Source organism: Hypanus sabinus, chromosome 19 (genome assembly GCF_030144855.1).
Source record: "Hypanus sabinus isolate sHypSab1 chromosome 19, sHypSab1.hap1, whole genome shotgun sequence".
Taxonomy (NCBI): domain Eukaryota; kingdom Metazoa; phylum Chordata; class Chondrichthyes; order Myliobatiformes; family Dasyatidae; genus Hypanus; species Hypanus sabinus.
In genome coordinates this window covers 9,914,393-9,936,352 of record NC_082724.1, presented here as the reverse complement: position 1 = coordinate 9,936,352, position 21,960 = coordinate 9,914,393, and the positions used below count along the sequence as shown (strand labels likewise).

Below are 21,960 nucleotides of genomic sequence, written 5' to 3'. Positions count from 1 at the left end.
GGCCATTTGAACCTTTGGGTCTATTCTGCTATTCCATCATGGCTGATTTATTACCCCATTCAGTCTTCTCCCCATGACCTTTGGATGCCCTTACTAACCAAGAACATCAAACGTCATTTTAAATTCTTTTGTGGTTGGTTGTATTTTTAAGAGATGCACAAATATAACACTTTTAAAAGGTTGTATATTAATATTTGTTGTTACTGTGTTTTTGAAACAATAGTGGAAAATAAGAGTTCTTGTAGATGAGAAAGGTAAGAATTCCCCATTGTAACAGAAAGCTAAGAAGTGCTCAAAATTATGTTTTAAGGACTGAACTTAGGGGTGGGATATGTATTCCACTGAATTATAGTAAAGGCATGAATTTAATCACATTGAAGGGAGAGATTAGGAGTTCTTTTGTTGGTGAGGGCATGGAATGTGTTCTCAGAATCTGTAATGACAACAGAATCCATAATGGATTTCAGAATCAAATTTAATAAATATTTGGATAAGAAAACATACAAGTATACTGGGGAAAAGGCAGTGAAGTGGGATGAAACAGTTGTGCTTTCTGACATTGCACATGCATTTAAAAATATGAACACTTTAGTCTGTGTGACAATTTTGTGCCCAAGAGTTAATAGATACTTAATTTTTTAAATAGTGCATACTTTTAAATTTATTAGTGTGAATTGCTAGATTTGCCAAAAAAAAACTTTTGTAAGTTGTCCAAATCATGTTCCCAAATGGGCAAGATGAAAAAGCTTCCACTTTTATTAATAGTGGAGCTTAAGTGTGCAGAATGCATTGGAGTTAAAGGCAATTGCGTGATATTACATTCTGCAGTACAGCTGGCCATCAGTATTAAACACCATAAAAGGTAATCAACAATGCTCCTAAAATTGAAAGGATTGACATCACTAAAGTTTTAACTGTTTTCCTGATGCAATACATTAAAAACTAATCCAGTATAGCTAAAATTGAATTTAATAATAAATCCAAATTTGGAAAATGTTAGTGTTCTTTTTCTGTGACTTTATTCTTGAGAAATGATTTGAGTTTGCAATGAAGCTAAGTGGCTGTGAACATCGAACAATACTGCACCAGACCATTTGATCCATAATGTTGTGCTGATCTTGATGCCAATTTATACTAAATATCCTCTTTAAATGCATCATCCATATCCTTCCATTCCCTTCATACTACATAAAACTGGAAAAAGTTGTAGGGGGTTGTAAACTCAGCCAGCTCCATCATGAGCACTAGCTTCCCCACCATCAAGGACATCTTCAAAAATATGCCATCCATTATTAAGGCCCTCTCCATCCAGGTCATGCATACCCTCTTCTCATTACTGCCATCAAGGAGGAGGTACAGGAACCTGAAGGCACACACTGAACGTTTTAGGAACAGCTTCTTCCCCTCTGCAGTCAGAAGACTAGCTCACTACCTTTGTACTATTTATTTTTTATATATTTCTTATTTTAATTTATCGTAATTTTTATGTTTTATGCTGTATTGCTGTCACAAACAACAAATTTCATGACATGTCAGTGATTAAAAAGCCTGATTTTGATATTTATGTGTCTATCCACAAGCCTCTAAAACAAGCACTGTTTTCTTCCGCTTCTATGCTAAACCCATTCCAGGCACCAATCTGTGTTAGGAAAAAAAGGTTGAAAGACCTCTCTTAGTTCTCTCCTCAGCCTCTTGCTTGAGGGAGAAAAATCCAAGTTTGGCCAACCTTTCAGCTCGTACCCACTAATATAGGCAGCACCCTGGTAAATCTCTTTTGAGACCTTTTTAAATCCTTCCTATAAGTGTTACCTAAGTCCAGTCTGCCTGAAGTAATATACAGCTGCAGCATGAGTTCCTTACTCCTGTATTCAGCACCCTTTCCAATGAAGGCAAGCATGCCATATACCTTCTTTACCACCTTAGTCACTTGAATGGGCACTTACTATGAACCTGGACACCAAGATCTTTTTGTACCTCAATCCTTTTAAGGGGCCTGCCTCTAACTGCATATTTTGTCCTTTCGTTTGACATCCCAAGGTGCAACAACTCATATTTGCCTAGATTAAACTCCACCTACCACTTCTTTGCCCATATCCGTAACCAGTCTGTATCCTGCTGTATTCTTTGATTAGTCTTTTGCGCTGTCCACAACTCCACCAATTTTGGTGTCAACCACAAACTTGATAACCACCCATCTACGTTTTCATCCAAGTCATTGATATATATCACAAACAACAGAGGTTCCGGTACTATCTTTCCTGAACACCACTGGTCACAGCCTTCCATGCCAGAATAATAATTTTTCATTTCTACTGTCTTCTGTGAACAAGCCAGTTCTAATTCCAAACTTGCATTTCATCCTGGAACCTTGTGCATCTTTATATTCTGAGTCAACTTATCACAAGGGACTTTATAAAGTGTCTTTCTAAAATCCATGTAGATAATGTCCATGCCTTACCTTCATCAAGCATCTTTGTCATCTCCTCAATAAAAACTCGGAACAAGTTTGTAAGGCATGATCTGCCTTGCACAAAGCCATGCTGACTGACACAAAGCAGGCCATGCCTTTTAAAATGTATATAGATTCTCTCCCTCAGTGTCCTCTCCAGTTGCTTTGTTACCACACAATTGAGGCTCTCTGACCTTTCTGGATTATTCTAATTTCTCCTCTTGAAGAAAGGCAAATATTTGCTATTGTCCAGTCCTCCAGGGTCTCAACTGTTCCTAGTGAGGATGCAAGATCTTGGTCACAGCCCCAGAAATTTCCTCACTTGATTCTTTAAATATTCTGGGTAACTTGTCAACCAGTCCTGTGCACTTAACCATCTTTTTGGGAATGTTATGCTTTTCAGGAGCTTTATCTTCTCCTTAATCTGAAAATGTCTCAGCATATTAGCATGCTTCACTCTGCTTTCATTGTCCAGCAAATCCTTCTCCTTGGCAAATACCAATGCAAAGTAGATTGATTCTGGTACCATTAAGGGTCTAATTCTTATACTTGTCAAGGCAAATTGTAAATTTAAATATAGCAAAGTTGAGAAAAATGACATGTAAGATTTACAAAACTGTGGCTATAAATCAACATGGTTAACTCAGCAATTTAATGAGTGAGTGAGAAGCAGTGACCAAGACTTGATATTGTGGTATGGATTTGCATGAATCTTGCGGGCTGTCGTACTGCAGGGAGACCTCCAGAATCCCTGACTACTTCAACCTTGAGAACTGCATCCACAAGACCACAAGAACATAACACATAAGAGCAGAATTAGGCCATTTGATCCATCGAGTCTGCTCCACCATTCAGTCATGGCTGATCCTTTTTTCTCCTCAGCTCCACCCCTCGGCCTTCTCCCCGTAACCTTCGAAGCTGTGTCAATTCACGAACCTATCAAGCTCTGCCTTAAATACACCTAACAACCTGGCCTCCACAGCTTCCTGTAGAAATAAATTCCACAAACTTACCATCTTCTGTCCAAAGAAATTTCCCTGCATCTCTGTTTTAAATGGACGTCCCTCTATCATGAGGCTGTGCCCTCTTGTCCTAGACTCCCCCACCATGGGACACTTCCTTTCCATATCTACTGTGTTTAGGCCTTTCAACATTTGAAAGGTTTCAATGAGATCCCCTCTCATCCTTCTAATTCCTGCGAGTACAGACCCAGAGCTATCAAACATTCCTCGTATGATAACTGTTTCATTTTTGGAATCATCCTTGTGAACCTCCTCTGAACCCTCTCCAGTGCCAGCACATCTTTTCTTAGAAGAAGAGCACAAAACTGTTCACAAACTTAAAGGTGAGGCCTCACCAGTGTCTTATAAAGCCTCAGCATCATATCCCTGCTCTTGTATTCTAGACTTTTTGAAATGAATGCTAACATTGCATTTGCCTTTCTGACCACTGACTCTACCTGCAAGTTAACCTTCAGGGTGTTCTGCACAACAACTCCCAAGTCCTTTTGCATCCCACGTTCTTGGATTTTCTGCCTGTTTAGTAAATAGTCTGCACATTTATTTCTTCTACCAAAACATATATGACTATGTGTTTTCTAATATTGTATTTCATTTGCCACTCTCTTGTGTCAACCTAAAATTATTAACCTGCTCAGTTGAGGAAAAACACCAGAGACACGAAATTACCTCTGAAATGGTTTTTATTCAGAGAGGAGTTCGCAGCCCCACGCACTTCGGGCGTAAGGTAGCCAACTCCCAATTTGTCAGATTACAAAGATCATACTTCTACCCAAAAGCAGGGTGCTACTTTTCACAATATTCATATTCACAATTCATACCATATTCACAAATATGGTTACCGATTCAAATTCATCAATTGATTGGCTATTGCATAGCTAAGCACGCAAAATACTCGGGAATAAACATAGACGCAAGCGTAATACTTGGAATGGGTATGGACGCAAGCAAAACACTCAAAATAGGTATATAGCTCAAAATACTTTGCCAAACACATTGTCCTGTGGTCGCAGGTTCCCTTTTCTTTGTGGTTGCCACATGCTATCTTGAATCTTATCTTAGCTACTTCTCCAATAATGTATCCTCCCCCTGGTCCTGTCTATATATTTTGCTACACTTATCCCACGCCCATCCCTTCTACATGTATCTCTTACCCTCTTCACATTCTCACTTGGACATTCTCCTAATCTGTCTATGTCCTTCTGCAACCTGCCTGTTTCCTCAACACTATCTGTCCTCCACCAATCTTTGTATCATCTGCAAACTTGGCAACAAAGTCATCTATTCCATCATGTAAATCATTGATATACAGTATAAAAAGAAGTGGTCCCAACGCCAACCCATGTGGAACACCACTAGTCAATGGCAGCCAACCTGAAAAAGATTCTCTTATTCCCATTCGCTGCCTCCTACCAATCAGCCAGTGCTCTAACCATGCCAGAAACTTTACTGTAATACCATGAGCTCTTAACTTGGTAAGCATTCTCATGTGTGACACCTTGTCAAAGGTTTTCTGAAAGTCAAAATATACAACATCTACTGCATTCCCTTTACCCTGTGTGTAATCTCCTCAAAGAATTCCAATAGGTTCGTCAGGCAAAATTTTCCCGTAAGGAAACCATGCTGACTTTGTCCTATCTTGTCCTGTATTACCAAGTACTCCATAACCTCATTCTTAACAACTGACTCCAACATCTTCCAAACCACTGAGGTCAGGCTAACTGGTCTATAATTTCTTTTCTGCTGCCTTCCTCCTTTCTTAAAGCATGGAGTGACATTTGCAATTCTCCAGTCCTCTGGCATAACGCCAGAATCCAACGAGATTTGAAAGATCATTACTAATGCCTCCAGAATCTCTACTGCTACCTCTTTTAGAACTCTAGGGTGCAGTTCATCTGGTCCAGGTGACTTATGTATCCTTAGGTCTTTCAGCTTTTTGAGCACCTTCTCTCTTGTAATGGGAACTGCACTCACTTCTCTTCACCAACACCCTTCAACTGCTAGTGTCTTCCAGAGTGAAGACTGATAGAAAATACTTGTTTAGTTCATCCGCCATCCCCTTGATCCCCGTTATTATTTTGCCAATCTCTTTCTCTTTAGCTGTCATATATCCACTTTCATTTCTCTTTTATTATTTACATACTTGAAAAAGCTTTTACTATCCACTTTAATACTGTTTGCTAGCTTGCTTTCATATTTCATCTTTTTCCTCTTAATGATTTTTTTATTTGCTCTCTGTAGGGTTTTACAAGTTTTACAATCCTCTATCTTCCCACTAAGTTTTGCTTTGTTGTATGCCCTCTCTTTTGCTTTGACTTCAACCATGGTTGTACTATTTTGCCTTTTAAGTATTCCTTTGTTTTTGGAAGACATCTATCCTGCATCTTCCTTGTTTCCCCCAAAAACTCATGCCTTTGCTGCTCTGCTTTCATCACTGCCAGCATCTCCTTCCAATTTACTTTGGCTAACTCCTCTCTCATACCACTAATTTCCTTTACTACACTGAAAGACACCTATGCCAGACTACTTTCTCCCTATCAAATTTCAAGTTGAGCTCAATCATATTTCTGATCACTGGCTCCAAAGAGTTCTTTTATCTTAAACTTTCTAATCACCTGTGATTCATTACATAACACTCAATCTAGTATATCTGATACCCTAGTAGGCTCAACGACAAACTGCTGTAAAAAGCCATCTCAAAGGCATTCAACAAACTCACTCTCTTGAGATCCATTTCTAACTTGATTTTCCCAATTAACCTGTAAGTTGAAATCTCCCATGATTATCATAACATAGCCCTTTTGACACACCTTTTCTGTTTTCTGTTGCAATCTGTGGTCACATCCAGCTACAGCTTCTAATAAACAACATTAAGGAGTTGGAGCTGGAGCTGGATGAACTCTGGCTGATAAGATAGGATGTCGAGAGAGGTAGTTATACTCAAGGTGCAGGACACAGGAAGCTGGGTGACACTTAGGAAGGGGACAGCAGTTAAAGAGCCAGTGCAGAGTACCCCTTTGGCCATCCCGCTCAAAACAGATATATCACTTCGGAAACTGGGTGGGGGAGGGGTGGGTGCGGAATAACCTCACAGGGGAAAGTCACACTGGTCTGGTCTCTGCACTGTCTGCCTCTGTGACTCAGAAGGGAAGGTGGAAGAAGAGGCACACTATGGTGATAGGGGATTTATTAGGGGAATGGACAGGAGGTTTTGTGGGCGAGAACGAGATTGCCAGATATTATGTTGCCTCCGAGGTGCCAGGATCCGGGATATCTCGGATCAATTCCTGAGTATTCTTAAGTAGGAGGGTGAATAGCCAGAAGTTGTGGTCCGTGTAGGAACCAATGGCATAGGTAGGATGAGTGACGAGGTCTGCATTGGGAGTTAGGTGCAAAGTTAAAGGATGGGACTCCGGGGTTGTGATCTCAGAATTGCTACCTGTGTAATGTGTTAGTGAGGCTAGGACTAGGAAGATTATCCATTTTAATACGTGGATAAGGAGTTGGTGTAGGAGGGAGGGCATAAGATTTTTGAATCATTGGGCTGTCTTCCAGGGAAGGTGGGACCTGTTCAGAAGAGATGGTTTGCACCTGAACTGGAGGGGGAGACTAATATCCTAGCATTTGTTAATGCTGCACAGTGGGGTTTAAACTAGAGTTGCAATGGGTTGGGAACCAGAGTGCCAGAACAGTTAGTAGAGGCAGATGTTGCTGAGACCTCAGACCGTTAGGAATCAAAAGGTTGAGCATGGTGCAACAAAACTGAAAAGAGTGAATATAGGACTGAAGACGTTGTATCTGAATGTGTGCTGTATACAGAATAAGATAGATGAACTTGCAGCACAGTTGCAGATTGGCAGGCATGTAATGGGGAACAACAAAATGACAAATCAACTGAATAAGTATTTTGCAACGGTCTCCACTATGGAAGACGCTTGCAGTATGACGGAAGTTCTAGGTGTCAGGGATGATGAGGAGTGTGAGGTTACCATTACCAGAGAGAAGGTTCTTGGGAAACTGAAAGGACTGAAGATAGATAAGCCACCTGGACCAGATGGTGCACACCCCAGAGTTCTGAAAGAGGTGGCTGAAGAGATCATGGAGGCATTAGTAATGATCTTCCAAGAACCACTAGATTCTGGAATGGTTTTGGAAGACTGGAAAATTGCAAATGTCACTCCACTCTTCAAGAAGGGAGAGAGGCAGAAGAAGGGAAACTGTTGGCCTGTTGACGAAGATTTTAAGAGTCAATTATTAAGGATGAGGTCTCATGATATTTGGAGGCACGTGATAAAATAGGCTGTAGTCAGCATGGTTTTCTCAAGGGAAAATCTTGAAAGAAAGGGGAATGAATACAAAAAATCCCTGTTGGAGGTTGTTGATCAAACTCAGTCTGTAGAATCTTGCTGTGCAGGTATTTGACTAGCAATTATAATAGGTCAAATTATTTTTTACCAAACACAGTTTCCAGGATAGTTCAGTAATCTTAATTGTTGACATTTCATTGGTTCAGGGCAGACTTTTAGCTCAGTATTACATGGTGATGTCAGAATGTTTATTGTTTACATTTGCACCTTTGAGGTGGAGGTAACAGATGCATGTGCAGGGGCTGCAACACACTAATTGAATTCAACTTTCTTATCTTTATCCATACTTAATTGTAACATGTGTGAATTAAGTTTTGTCGCTATCAATCTAACTGAGGACTCTGCCACAAGATACGTGGCAAATATTTATTACAGTAATTAAAATTTAACTGGTCTAGCAACTGCAAGGATCAAATGGATGCTGCAGCAAGTACTGGAAGCATTTTCTGAGGTCCACGTGAAGGAGTATGACTGTTCATTTACTGGAACTGAAACAGTTGACTATTAATACTGAATGTTAATAGTTCAGTCTTGCCTTCAGAGGGGCATTCTTTCACAATGGAAATGAGGAAGAATTTCTTTAGCCAGAATTGTGAATCTGTAGTGGCTCTGGAGGCTATGTCTTTATGTATATTTAAGGCAAAGGTTGATGGGTCTTCATTGCTCAGGACATGAATGGATATGGGGAGAAAATAGGAGATGGGGCTGAGAGGAAAAATAGATCAACCATGATGAAATGGTGGAGTAGACTTGATGGGCCAAATGGTCTAATTCTGCTCCTATATCTTATGGTCTTATGGTGTTGATAACTGTTTTAAAAAATTTAGGTTTTAAAAGAATGCTTTTAAATTGGATCCTTTTACATTTACTGAAGCTCGAGGATGGAACAGCTTTCATTAGGGCTAATTGGGTTACAGAAATCCACCCTTACTAAATTTACAAATCACTTCCCATAAACTTGAGATGTGGACTAAAATTTGCTCTTCGTGATTTTATATATGTGGGGGAGGGGAGGGAAATTAACACAGTTTAGTTTTATTTTACCATTTATGTTTCTTGATGCATGCTGTGCGCCTTGGAAAATCACAGTGTGGCCTGTTCAGCTGAATTTAGTTGGGAAAATTACGGTATTTCTACTCCACTTAGAAATTTATTTAGAATAAATTATCAAATAATCTACCCCATATGCAGTCATACTTTTGTTGAATAGCTGGAAAGTCCGTAATAGGTACTAGTTGCCCACAAGGATTACCATTTAGAATTTCAGCTGACTGGGAACTAAGGGCATTTGAACTATACAAAGATCCAAATTTGTTTATAATTATGTGCAGTGCTTCCAAATGCTGAAATTGAGTTCAGGAGAAGAAATTTACTTTTTTTGCATCATCAACGTTTAGTTCCTTGATGGTTATAGTGAATTCTTTTGAAGATATTACATGTTTTTGAGAGTATATTTCCTCAATGCTGCAAAGCCTTTATGGAGATCAAATGTGCGATTTTTTTTTTTAACTGATTAGAGGAATCCTAATTTTGCAAACTATTTTTTAAAATAACTGGTGTCCTGTGTAAAAATGGCTAACATTTTGTACGTAAACACGAGGAAATCTGCAGATGCCGGAAATTCAAACACCACACATAAAATGCTGGTGGAACACAGCAGGCAGGCAGCATCTATAGGAAGAAACACTGTCAGGATGAAGGGTCTTGGCCCGAAACGTCGACAGTGCCTCTTCCTATAGATGCTGCCTGGCCTGCTGAGTTCCACCAGCGTTTTGTGTGTTTTGCTGACATTTTGTACATTGGGTTTAGAGTATGGTGGGACATGGTCCAGTTGTGAAATACAGCTTAATTTTATTGTATTCTTTGTAAAAGGTAGTTATTCATTTAAGGTATCATTTCAGTTTTTGAAAATAATTGGTTGTTTAGATTTAGGAACAGGAGTTGAACCAGCTAGGTTGTGCCTAAAATAACTTGTTACCTTTCCGCAGCATATGGTTCCTTGTTAGTTCCTTTCAGCTTTCAGATACTCATGAGATTCAAGTGGAGAAAACTACAACTGACCCTTGCCAAGACCATTTTGCTTCTGAAATCCGAATCTTCAGATTCAATTAACTTTAAGTTACAGCTGGTAGGACAGACATGGTGAAACAAACCATAAAGCTCTTGTGTGATGTTGTGGTTTCCCAGGTAACAAGCCTGATCAGAGCTTTGTAACCTGTCTGTTGCAATCCAACTGGAATTTAAAAATCTGCAAACTTTTATGATTTGCACTCTGCCAGGATAGAGACTTTCATCTGTGTAATAGTATTTCAAATATTTCATTATATAGTAGCTATGTTAGCTTCATACTTGTTGGTAGAAAGCCATTTCCAATTGCTGTAGAAGATTTAAAATATATACTGTTTTGAGGTTATTGCTGCTTCGGTTTTTAATCTCATTCTCAATTACGATTGTAACTTTCATAGAGCAGTCCAGTACAGAAATGGGCCTTTTGGCCCACAATATTGTGCTGAACTAATTAAATGAATTATCAAATAGCCAATTAAACTTACCTCTTCTTCTTACACAATATCCATATCTTTCCACTTTCCTCATATTCATATGCTTATCTAAACATCTCATAAAAGTCCCTCATGTATCTGCCTGAAAAAAAGTTTCAAAACATTTTGCTCCTTGCTTCATTATGAGGTTTAGTTAAATGAATGGCTTTTTTGTACATTTAGCATATCTGGTTTTGCATTGAATTGAATTGACTTTATTTCTTACATCCCTAACATGCATGAGGAGTAAAAATCTTTATGTTACGGCTCTGTCTAAATGTGCAATGTGCAATCATAGTAATTTATAATAAATAGAACAGTCAATATAACACAGAAATACACTCAAATCAGTCTGATGGCCTGGTGGAAGAAGCTATCCCAGAGCCTGTTGGTCCTGGCTTTTATGCTGCAGTACTGTTTCCCGGATGGTAGCAGCTGGAATAGATTGTGATTGGGGTGGCTCAGACCGTACCAGGCAGTGATGCAGCCAGCCAGAATGCTCTCAATTGTGCCCCTGTAGAAAGTTCTTAGGATTTGGGGGCCCAAACCAAACTTCCTCAACCATCTGAGGTGAAAGAGGTGCTGTTGTGCTCTTTTCACCACACAGCTGGTGTGTACAGACTACGTGAGGTCCTCGGCGATGTGGATGCCAAGGAAATTAAAAGCTATTTACCCTCTCAACCCCAGATCCATTGATGTCAATAGGGGTTAGCCCATCTCCATTCCTCCTGTAATCCACAACCAGCTCCTTTGTTTTTTTGACATTGAGGGAGAGGTTGTTTTCTTGTCAGAGAGATGACTTCTTCTCTGTAGGCCAGATTGTTATTGTTTGTGATTAGGCCAATCAATGTAGTCTTGTCGGCAAATTTAATTAGCAGATTAGAGATGTGGGTGGTGACACTGTCATGTGTATATAAGGAATAAAGGAGGGGACTTAGTATACAGCCCTAAGGGCCTTTTGTGTTGAGAGTCAAAGGGGTGGAGGTGAGGGAGCCCACTCTTACCACCTGCCGGCGATCTGACAGGAAGTCCAGGATCCAGCTACACAAGGCAGGGTGAAGGCCGAGGTCCCGGTTGAGCCTGGATGGAGTTATGGTGTTGAACGCTGAACTGTAGTCCAAGAAAACCATTCTCACATAAGCATCCTTCTTCTCCAGATGTGTAAGGATGGGGTCAGTTGTACTGGTAAGCGAATTGTAGGGGGTCCAGTTTGGGTGGTAGTGTTACGAACCCCTTAACTGGATGTCTTACCAGCAAAGATAGGAGTATCCGTTGGAGTCTGGTGATACTATTTTCAACAGTATTTATTAGTAAAAATACACAAAAGTAATATCAATGCAAATATACAGATAATAAACATCATCAATACTAAACCTAAAAGTGCGGGTATAATAATAATCAATAAGAAATAAGCTCTATCGTTGTCTGGGGATAATGAATTGTCAGATGGAAATATAAAGTTCAGTTCAGTTCATGCAGGCTGCGGTAGTTTTTGGTCGCTGTGTTGCAATTGTTGGAGAGAGAGAGGGAACAGTAACAGCTATTGCCTTGCCGACTTCCCTTTACGATCTTGATCCGTCGATGCGTTGTTGTTGTGGCCATTCACGTATGACCCCTCCGTCCTTTAGCTAGACCATTCCGTGGTGGACTTGTCACCCAAGCAAGGGTGGACACAGACACAAGCCCCCACCGGTCTCATAGCGTCTCTCTTGGTGCGTCTGAGGCGTGTTGCCCCAGACCTTACTTTTATCCCCACTCACGGGGTCTCAGGTGTCAGTCAGGTTGGGATGATGCAACCCATCAAACCAGCCCACTCTGGTTGCCCCCTGAGGGGTTTCAATGAATAGAACAGTACTCAATAAACAATCCTTCTCCAAGAGACTATAGCAGTAATCAGTGGTTCTGTTCCACTTTTGTTAGGAGGAGATATTCCACTTTGTGTATCTCTGAGTTGTCTCTCTCTCATTAACTGACATGAGCTGTTTATCAATAACAACTGTCTTGGCAGCTTTCCTGTGTCTCTCTCATCTCCCTTGATAACAGCATCGGAATAGTAGTGATTTGCGCTTCTCCAAAAGGGGGGGGGGGGGGCATTGGCGATTCTGTACCCTTCTGTCCATCAGAGTTGTTCATCATTCGTAACAGTAGCAAGTTGCAGATGTATTCCTTGATCAGACACTTAAAGCATTTGCTTATTATTGAGGTGAGTGCAACAGAATGCCAGTTGTTCAGGCATGTTACCTTGGTCTTTTTTTGGTACAGGGACAATGGTGGATAATTTGAAGCAGGAAGGCACTCTACACTGTGAGAGGGAGAGATTAAAAGTGTCAGTAAACACACCTGCCAGTTGTGCTGCACACATTCTGAGTACAGGTAGTCCCCAAGTTACAAACGCCCGGCTTACGAGCAACTCATACTTACAAACCGAGGAAGGAGAACACCGTCTGCCATTTTAAGTCAGATCGTGACGCCGGCCACCATTTTAAGTCATTGCAGTTGACACTGCATTGAGTGTTTAACTTTGTATCTGGCTTAAATTTTTCTTAGTAAGATTCACCCTGATCCAGCCCTCCTGCTCCCCCCCCCGTTGGCTGGTGGTACAGTGAGATCAGCGCCGGGCTGGAGAGTGGAGGTTCCTGAGTTTGATTTAGTGATAGACCGCTCCCGTGCTGGGTTGATGCTGATCCAGTGACTCCTGTGCCATCCGTGCCGTGTTGATTTCTAGCTCGCAACTTGACCTCATAAAAAAACACTGCCACCTCCAGTTTAAATTCTCACATGGAATATTGTGGAGGATCAAATACCCAAACCCAGCACAGCCCCCACTTGTCCCATTTAACCTGTCTCAGTGTGGTTCTGGGGATTTCATTACGGTGGTCCTTAGGACCCAGCGGACCTTGGGAGCCGGTGGAGCTCGGGACCCACCACCCACAGTGCTTCTGTTCCATTGATGGGAAGCGATCGTGATTGAAAATAAAGTGGAAATAACAAAGCGTTTGGAAAGAGGTGAAAAGCCATCGGTCATTGGAAAAGCGTTAGGCTACAGTCGGTCAATGATCAGAACAATTTTGAAGGATAACAGATAAAGTGAGAATAATGGAGCATGCGAAAGGCCCTGCTCCGATGAAAGCTACAATTATTATTAAGCAACGCAGTGGTTTAATTATTGGAATAAATACGTTTCTTAAGTGTTTTATATCATAGAAAAGTAAAATATGTACTATATACTAAGACAAATATTTGATTAACTGACACTAAATAAGACCGGATGTACTTGTTCCAACTTATGTACAAATTCGACTTAAGAAAACCAGCTACAATCTGCGCAAAGCTATCAAGGCTGTGAAACAATACAGGGACAAGATTCTCAATGAATAGTACATGTGACTTGTGGTGAGTGGGGTACCGCAAGGCTCAGTGCTGGGACCTCAGTTGTTTACAATATATATTAATGATTTAGACGAGGGAATTAAATGCAGCATCTCCAAGTTTGCAGATGACACCAAGCTGGGCGGCGGTGTTAGCTGTGAGGAGGATGCTAAGAGGATACAGGGTGACTTTGATAGGTTAGGTGAGTGGGCAAATTCACGGCAGATGCAATTTAACGTGGATAAATGTGAGGTTATCCACTTTGGTTGCAAGAACAAGAAAACAGATTATTACCTGAACAGTGGCCGATTAGGAAAAGGGGAGATGCAACGAGACCTGGGTGTCATTGTACACCAGTTATTGAAGGTGGGCATGCAGGTACAGCAGGCGGTGAAAAAGGCAAATGGTATGTTGGTGTTCATAACAAGAGGATTTGAGTACAGGAGCAGGGAGGTTCTACTGCAGTTGTACAAGGCCTTGGTGAGACCGCACCTGGAATACTGTGTGCAGTTTTGGTCCCCTAATCTGAGGAAAGACATTCTTGCCATAAAGGGAGTACAGAGAAGGTTCACCAGATTGATTCCTGGGATGGCAGGGCTTTCATATGAAGAAAGACTGGATTGGCTAGGCTTATACTCACTGGAATTTAGAAGATTGAGGGGGGATCTTATTGAAACGTATAAAATTCTAAAGGGATTGGGCAGGCTAGATGCAGGATGATTGTTTCCGATTTTGGGGAAGTCCAGAACGAGGGGGTCACAGTTTAAGGATAAAGGGGAAGCCTTTTAGTACCGAGATAAGGAAAAACTTCTTCACACAGAGAGTGGTGAATCTGTGGAATTCTCTGCCACAGGAAACAGTTGAGGCTGGTTCATTGGCTATATTTAAGAGGAAGTTAGATATGGCCCTTGTGGCTAAAGGGATCAGGGAGTATGGAGAGAAAGCAGGTACAGGGTTCTGAGTTGGATGATCAGCCATGATCATACTGAACGGTGGTGCATGCTCGAAGGGCCGAAGGGCCTACTCCTGCACCTATTTTCTATGTTTCTATGTTTAAAGACGGACTCAGGAACGGAACTCGTACGTAACCCGGGGACTGCCTGTACTCACCCTGGGATGCCGTCCACTCGTTGGAAACGTATGCGTACCTCAGCCTCAGAGATGCCAGGTTTCAGGTTGTAGTGGTGGCTTTCCTCGGAGGCTCAGAGTTAGCGACATCGAATGGAGCATAAAAGCGACTGAGTTCATCTGGGAGGGAGACCGAGATGTTGGTGGCACCACTGTGTTTGGCTTTGAAGTCTGAAGTAGTACACAACCTTCGCCACAAGTCACGTGTACTATTCATTGTGAATCTTGTCTCTCTATTGTTTCACAGCCTTGATAGCTTTGCGCAGATTGTAGCTGGTTTTCTTGAGCTCCAGCTGATTGCCAGCAATGTAAGCTCTATGTTGCGTGGTAAGTGCTACTCGCATGGAACTATTGATCCAGGGTTTCTGGATAAGTTATTATAATTTCATATCTGACATTTTAATTTAGATTTTCAGATCTGCACATCTCAGATTATAAATGTTATATCTACTATTTAAAAGTATTACTGTGCTTCTACATTAAATGCATATCACAAAAGTGCCATAATAAGTGATTATGCTCTGAGTGACCGCCTACCCCCATTCTTCCAACACCAATCTGTATAATCTTAGCTAAAAAAAACAAAAGCATAATGTCTGAATTTCTCAAGCACCCATAACTGCATTATTTATTCATTTTCTGGTTGTCTAATGCATTTGCATGACTATTCTCTGAAAAGTAGGACATCTAACTAAAATCAAACATCTGTTTCCTGTTGAAATAAATCTGAATTAAGCCCCTCACTTAGTTGCGGTCAGCTGCTTACCTAATAGAATATACCTGCTGTTATTCCCCAGTGTCTCTGTAATCAGTTGTGAAGCATGCGAGTTATTTCTACTTGAGCAGCAGCTGCTTATAGTTTAGATAAGTTTTGTCTGGTTATTTATAAGTCTGTTCTTGTATCAACTTGCATTACTTCAATGATTATTTTGGGACTTTTGTAGCAAGTGATTATGACCTTGCACTGCTTAAAATCTCTCCCCAATTTCCTAGTCATGTACAAGTATTGCTTGTGGTTCCTTAATCCCAGTTTTACATTGCTGGTATAGACTAAATTTCATTTCCATTAGGCTTTTTATAGTTTCTGTGCTACATTGTCATGGGACCATCGGTTTCTGTGGTTGTAGCTAAGATCCAACGATTATAAATGATGATTTAGAGAAAATAACAGGATAAGAATGGTATAGTTTAAACAATATTAAATTGTTATTAGATACAATGTGTATCACATACAAAATAAAGAGTCTCAGCCTCAAGTGTCAACTGCTTGTTCCTCTCCATAGAAGCTGCCTGGCTCACTGAGTTCCTCCAGATTTTTTTTGGTGGAGTTACTCACACACAAAATGTTGTTATGTGCTTATGGTACTCCAACAGTACCTTTCAAGTCTGTAACATCTGCTGCAAAGAAGGGAAAGAGCATCTAGTGCTTGGGCATGTCATTACCTGTGAGCTGCTTTTATAATTGTGCATCATCCAAGCTTTTAAATATATTGCATTGCCTTCTTTGGGTTCAAGAAAGCAACTCAACATCATTTTCAGAAGAACAAAGGAAGAACACAACTACAGCTGTGACGATCCCTGCTGCACCCGATGACTCTGTGATCTCCGTCTCAGAGGCTGATGTTAGGCTGTCTTTAAAGAGAGTGAACCCTTGAAAGGTGGAAGGTCCCAATGGAGTACCTGGTAAGGCTCTGAAAACCTGTGCCAACCAAATGGAGGGAGTATTCAAGGACATTTTCAACCTCTCACTGCTATGGGCAGAAGTTCCCACTTGCTTCAAAAGGGCAACAATCGTACCAGTGCCCAAGAAGAAGAATAATGTGGGCTGCCCGGTAGCATTCACATCCGCAGTGATGAAATGCTTTGAGAGATTGGTTATGACTAGACTGAACTCCTGTCTCAGCAAGGACCTAGACCCATTGCAATTTACCTATCACCACAATAGGTCAAAAGCAGACGGAATCTCAATAGCTCTCCACACGGCTTTAGACCACCTGGACAACACAAACACCTACGTCAGGATGCTGTTCATCGACTATAGCTCAGCATTTAATGCTATCGTTCCCACAATCCTGATTTGAGAAGTTGCAGAACCTGGGCCTCTGTACCTCCCACTGCATTTGGATCCTCGATTCCCTAACCGGAAGACCACATATCCTCCTTGCTGATGATCAACACTGGTGCACGTCAGTGGTGTGTGCTTCGCCCGCTGCTCTACTCACTATGTACACATGACTGTATGGCTAGGCATAGCTCAAATACCATCTATAAATTTGCTGATGATACAACCATTGTTGGTAGAATCTCAGGTGGTGACGAGAGGGCGTACAGGAGTGAGATATGCCAACTAGGTATGCCAGTAAGACGAAAAAGCTGATAGTGGACTTCAGGAAGGGTAAGACGAAGGAACATGTCCTAACCCTCATAGAGGGATCAGAAGTGGAGAGACTGAGCAGCTTCAAGTTCCTGGGTGTCAAGATCTCTGAGGATCTAACCTGGATCCAACATATCGATGCAGTTATAAAGAAGGCAAGACATTGGCTGTACTTTATTAGGAGTTTGAGGAGATTTGGCATGTCAACAAATACACTCAAGAACTTCTATAGATGTAATGTGGAGAGCATTCTGACAGGCTGCATCATTGTTTGGTATTGGTGGGCAACTGCACAGGACTGAAAGAAGCTGCAGAAGGTTGTAAATCTAGTCAGCCCCATCTTGGGTACTAGCCTACAGAGTACCCAGGACATCTTCAAGGAGCGCTGTCTCAGAAAGGCAGCGTCCATTATTAAGGACCTCTAGCACCCAGGGCATGCCCTTTTCTCACTGTTACCATCAGGTAGGAGGTACAGAAGCCTGAAGGCACACACTGAGCGATTCAGGAACAGCTTCTTCCCCTCTGCCATCCGATTCCTAAATGGACTTTGAATCTTTGGACACTACCTCACTTTTTAAATATTCAGTATCTCTGTTTTTGCACATTTTAAAATCTATTCAATATATTTAATTGATTACTTGTTTATTATTATATTTTTTCTCTCTGCTGAATTATGTAGTGCATTGAACTGCTTCTGCTGCTAAGTTAAGAAATTTCACGGCACATGCCAGTGATAATAAACCTGATTCTGATTCTAAAACTAAATCAAGAGATCGAACTGACTGTGGGCATTCTCCCACTCTTTCTCCCTGAATTTAAAGAAAGTTTATCTCTTCTGCCTGTTGTGGCATCCTGAGTGAATCTACCTGTAAGGAATATAAGAGGGGGCTGAAACACAATTTGTATATGCAGTCAGAGCCACTGGAAACAACATGGAGAATTCTTACAAACTAATTTTATTTTGGGTACCTGAAAAGATGTTTTGTTCATCCCACTGTTGAATGAGAATTCCCTATGTTGAAATTGAAAGTACCAATGTTTTAAACCCTCCATTACTCACTTCGGAAATATGAATTCTCTTGCATGACTTTCAGTATTTGGTACTTGTTCTTTTGAACCAAAATCAGCAATCCATGTATTTTCTATCAGTGTTGTAGTTTATTTTCCTGACAGACTAATTGTCGTTCAAAATCAAGAAATAAGTGAGGAAGATGTGTAACTGCACCAAGTATAAAAATCTTATAGGAGATGTTGGTAATATCAATTGGAATAACTTTGTTCATACTTTCTTTTTGCTTCCATTTATCACAGTTAAATGGAGCAAAAAAAATGTATTCCATGCCGGTTGTAATCAGTGTTTGCTTGTGAGTGTTGCTACCATTAATTCCTGTTTTGTTTTATTCCCTAACAGTTTGTGCAGAAGCTTTTAACCCAGATGAAGATGATGAGGATGATATGGAACCCAGGGTAAGACCTCTAGTTATGATATCTAAGTTTACATGGAATCGGTAAATTACAATATGAGGTCTCAAAAATTTTACACTGTTTTCATGCAGTCCCTATTGACACTTTTATAGAAATGTGAATGAAATTTAATGGGAAGGTTCTTAATTGGGCATTCCCTCATGACTGGTAGATACTGAGGTGGTCTAGGTCTTGGTTAGTTCCTGGGCATCTTGCCTCATAGATGCAGGTGCTAATGAATGTAAATAGAAAGCTTTCTTTAAACAGCGCCAAGGGAAAAATAGCAATAGAAGCTGATGACTTTGCATGTAATTATGATTTCTTGCTTTAGAAGCTATCAAGAATTGCTGTTTTAATAAAATATTTGATTACAAATGGATCCATCATTGTTGTGGATTTTTTTTGCTGGATAACTTGACAAGCTTTAAAATGTCTGGGCTTAGTTATCACAGTTGGTGGGCGAGTAATTTCAGTAGACTAGGCCAACAGTGTGCTGGTTTTCAATTAATTACTCTGACAGGCATTTCTTTAAGTGTAATTAGTGTGATTGATTGATGTTGCTGGAGGAGAATTGGGCATTTTGTGTGGGTCTGATGCAATTAATATAGCATTATGTTTTTATTTTTGACATTAGAAATTTCTTACAACTGAAGTGAGCTGCCACCCTGAGATTTTTAAATTGATCATTTAATTATTTTGAAGCCTACAATCCCTTTAGAGCAAGAGCTTTATGAAAGAAATTGGAGAAAATCTACAGCAGGGAGTTGCTTTTCTATTGTTTTTTTTACTTCACTTGCTGCATTATTACAATGCTAGATTTTCTTTACATGTTTTGGTGAATAATGTGTCTGGCACATATCCTGTCATTTAACACTTTGAATATAAATTGGGATTTGGAGGTTAATGTTTCTAATCTTTTTCCACCTAGTGTTTTCAATTATTGTTACTCTGGGGATAAAGGGAGGTACATGTAATTGATTAGTGAGCCAATTCCATCTATTTGTTCTGCAGGTTAGGCTTCTTGCTGCTGCAGTCCATTTGTTGCCTCTATGAAAACTTGAGATGTTGTTCTTGTGAAATTAATTTTCTATCAGCAAGGTGAATATAAAAGGTGTACGTGATGACACAAAGGTCCTGTCATTGCTGCCTCCAATGAGTGATTATCAGCTGTTAAAATGTGAAGACTCTGGAAGATCTGGCAAACAAACATATTGCAGATAAATCTTCAGACTTCACTGATGGCTTAACACTAGCTGACAAATTCTAAAATTGCATCAGGTTTAAATTTTATACTTTTATCAGATTTAGAGGGGAAGATTGAGAGGAGATTTGATTACATAATCAAATAATTATGAGGAATATAGATGGGGTAAAGGCAAGCAGGCTTCCCACTGAGATTGGGTGGGGTGACAACCAGAGGTCATGGGTCAAGGGTGAAAGGTGAAAAGTTTAAGAGGAATGTGGGGAAACTTCATCACAAAATAGTGTGGACTGAGCTGCTAGCACAAGTGATGCATGTGAACTCAATTTCAACATTTAAGTGAAGATTGGATAGGTACATAGATGGAAAGGAGTATGGGGGGCTTTCATAGTGCCATCTTATTTGTCATCCATACTTTGCCCTTCAGCTGCATCATTTGTAAATGTGTAACATGACTCAATCTTGGAATAATCTCTCTTAGTTTCCTCATTGTCACTGGTCATCTCAGATAGCAGATAAACATATTTTCTTCCTTCTACAGGATATAATGGGTATACAGAAAGCATTGCTTTTGAGCATTAGTGCAAAATGTACTCTGGGAATTAATACCTTCCCCTTCCCATTAACTGTGTGCAACCCAGAGAGTTAGCAAATGTGATATCATCTTTGAACCTTAGACAAGTTTTGGATCATTTCTGTGTCATTACAAAGATTCTTTCCAGCTCTGTTAAATTAATGGACAATCTCAATGACAACTGAACATCTTGACCATGTCTGCATGCTTTTGTGTGTTGAGTTGCTGCCACATGATTGAAGTGGTCACTGAGCGTATTTAGTGTCTGCCACATTTTTTCCCTAAAGTCCACAATTTCTACTTCACATATAAAAGTATTCTTCGGAAATTTTATGAACTAGTTTTATTGTTCTTGCTGGGTTGATGTATATTGGATTCAGGTTAACTAGACCATTGGTTGGTTAATTGGGCAGCTTTTTATTTGGAACAACTCTTAAAGAACAAAAACTAATTGAGAAAATAACTCTGATTCCCAACATTTATTTGGTACACCTTGCCGCTTAGTTGGACAGGAGACTGTTGTCGAACAGTTTCTAACAAGCACTAGTCCCGCAAGTTGCTTGGCCAGGAGACACAACACCGTTTTTAAAACAAACACTTTTTAAGTAGCATCAGTTTCATGTATTTGTATTCAAAAAGCAGCCATTTTTGTTACTGATAGTTGGTGAGGAAAAAAGTGACAAGTTAATACAGAACTGTTTTGATCATTGCGGTTTCAAGTATTCAAGCTTGGAGACAACAAAAATGGCCAGGAATGAAAATGAAATGATTTCACAATGTCAGCAAGTTAGAAACTGCAAAAAATTGGAACAGATCGAATTCTTCGTAGTTTCTACTTTGAAGGTAACATCTTGATTGTTACAATGGAAATGAAGATTTGGAGGATACAGTTGTTGACAGCACTGTATTGAGGGCAAACCATTATCTACACTGGGTGTTTGTGCTGATTTTTGTTCATTTACAGTCAAAAGATTACAATGTGGATGAATTCCTCCACTGATAAGTATTAGGAACTAATACACAGTTTTATAGTACTGCAGTAGTATTGGTAGTGTTCTTATAAGTTCTGTATTTCATTTAAATACATAATTTGTTCCTTATTTTATCTTTTTAAAAAATACCTTTCGAACTACTTCCATGAAATGTCAGCTCATTGGGGTATTCATTTAATTTGGCCAAAATGTATTGGCACCAATGTGTCCCAGTTAACCAGAATGCACTGTATTTTGAAAATTCAGCTACTTTGAATAGTATTTCTGAATCAGAGTCCTTTAAGTAAATTGGAAAGAGCAATACACTTCACATTTGACCCTGGGTCACCGCACTGTCTCCCTTGCTTCTTTATAACAGATATGTGTAAAAATACCTTCAGTTTATTACCCTTAAGGTAACATCTTATTCATTTTGTATAAGCTACATCATACCGTCTACTTGAGAGCTATTTCTTTGGTGAAGTAGGTTGATGAAGCAGTTCT

General features: G+C 40.1%; 1 protein-coding gene across 1 annotated transcript in view; it reads left to right on the top strand.

Moving 5' to 3' along the window:
- The window catches only part of prkar2aa (protein kinase, cAMP-dependent, regulatory, type II, alpha A), a 336,630-nt gene that overhangs the window by 182,794 nt on the left and 131,876 nt on the right, over positions 1-21,960 (top strand). Inside the window, exon 9 of the mRNA XM_059943985.1 lies at positions 18,658-18,713. Within this exon, the coding sequence (XP_059799968.1) occupies positions 18,658-18,713 (56 nt within the window). The remainder of the gene's footprint in view (positions 1-18,657; positions 18,714-21,960) is intronic.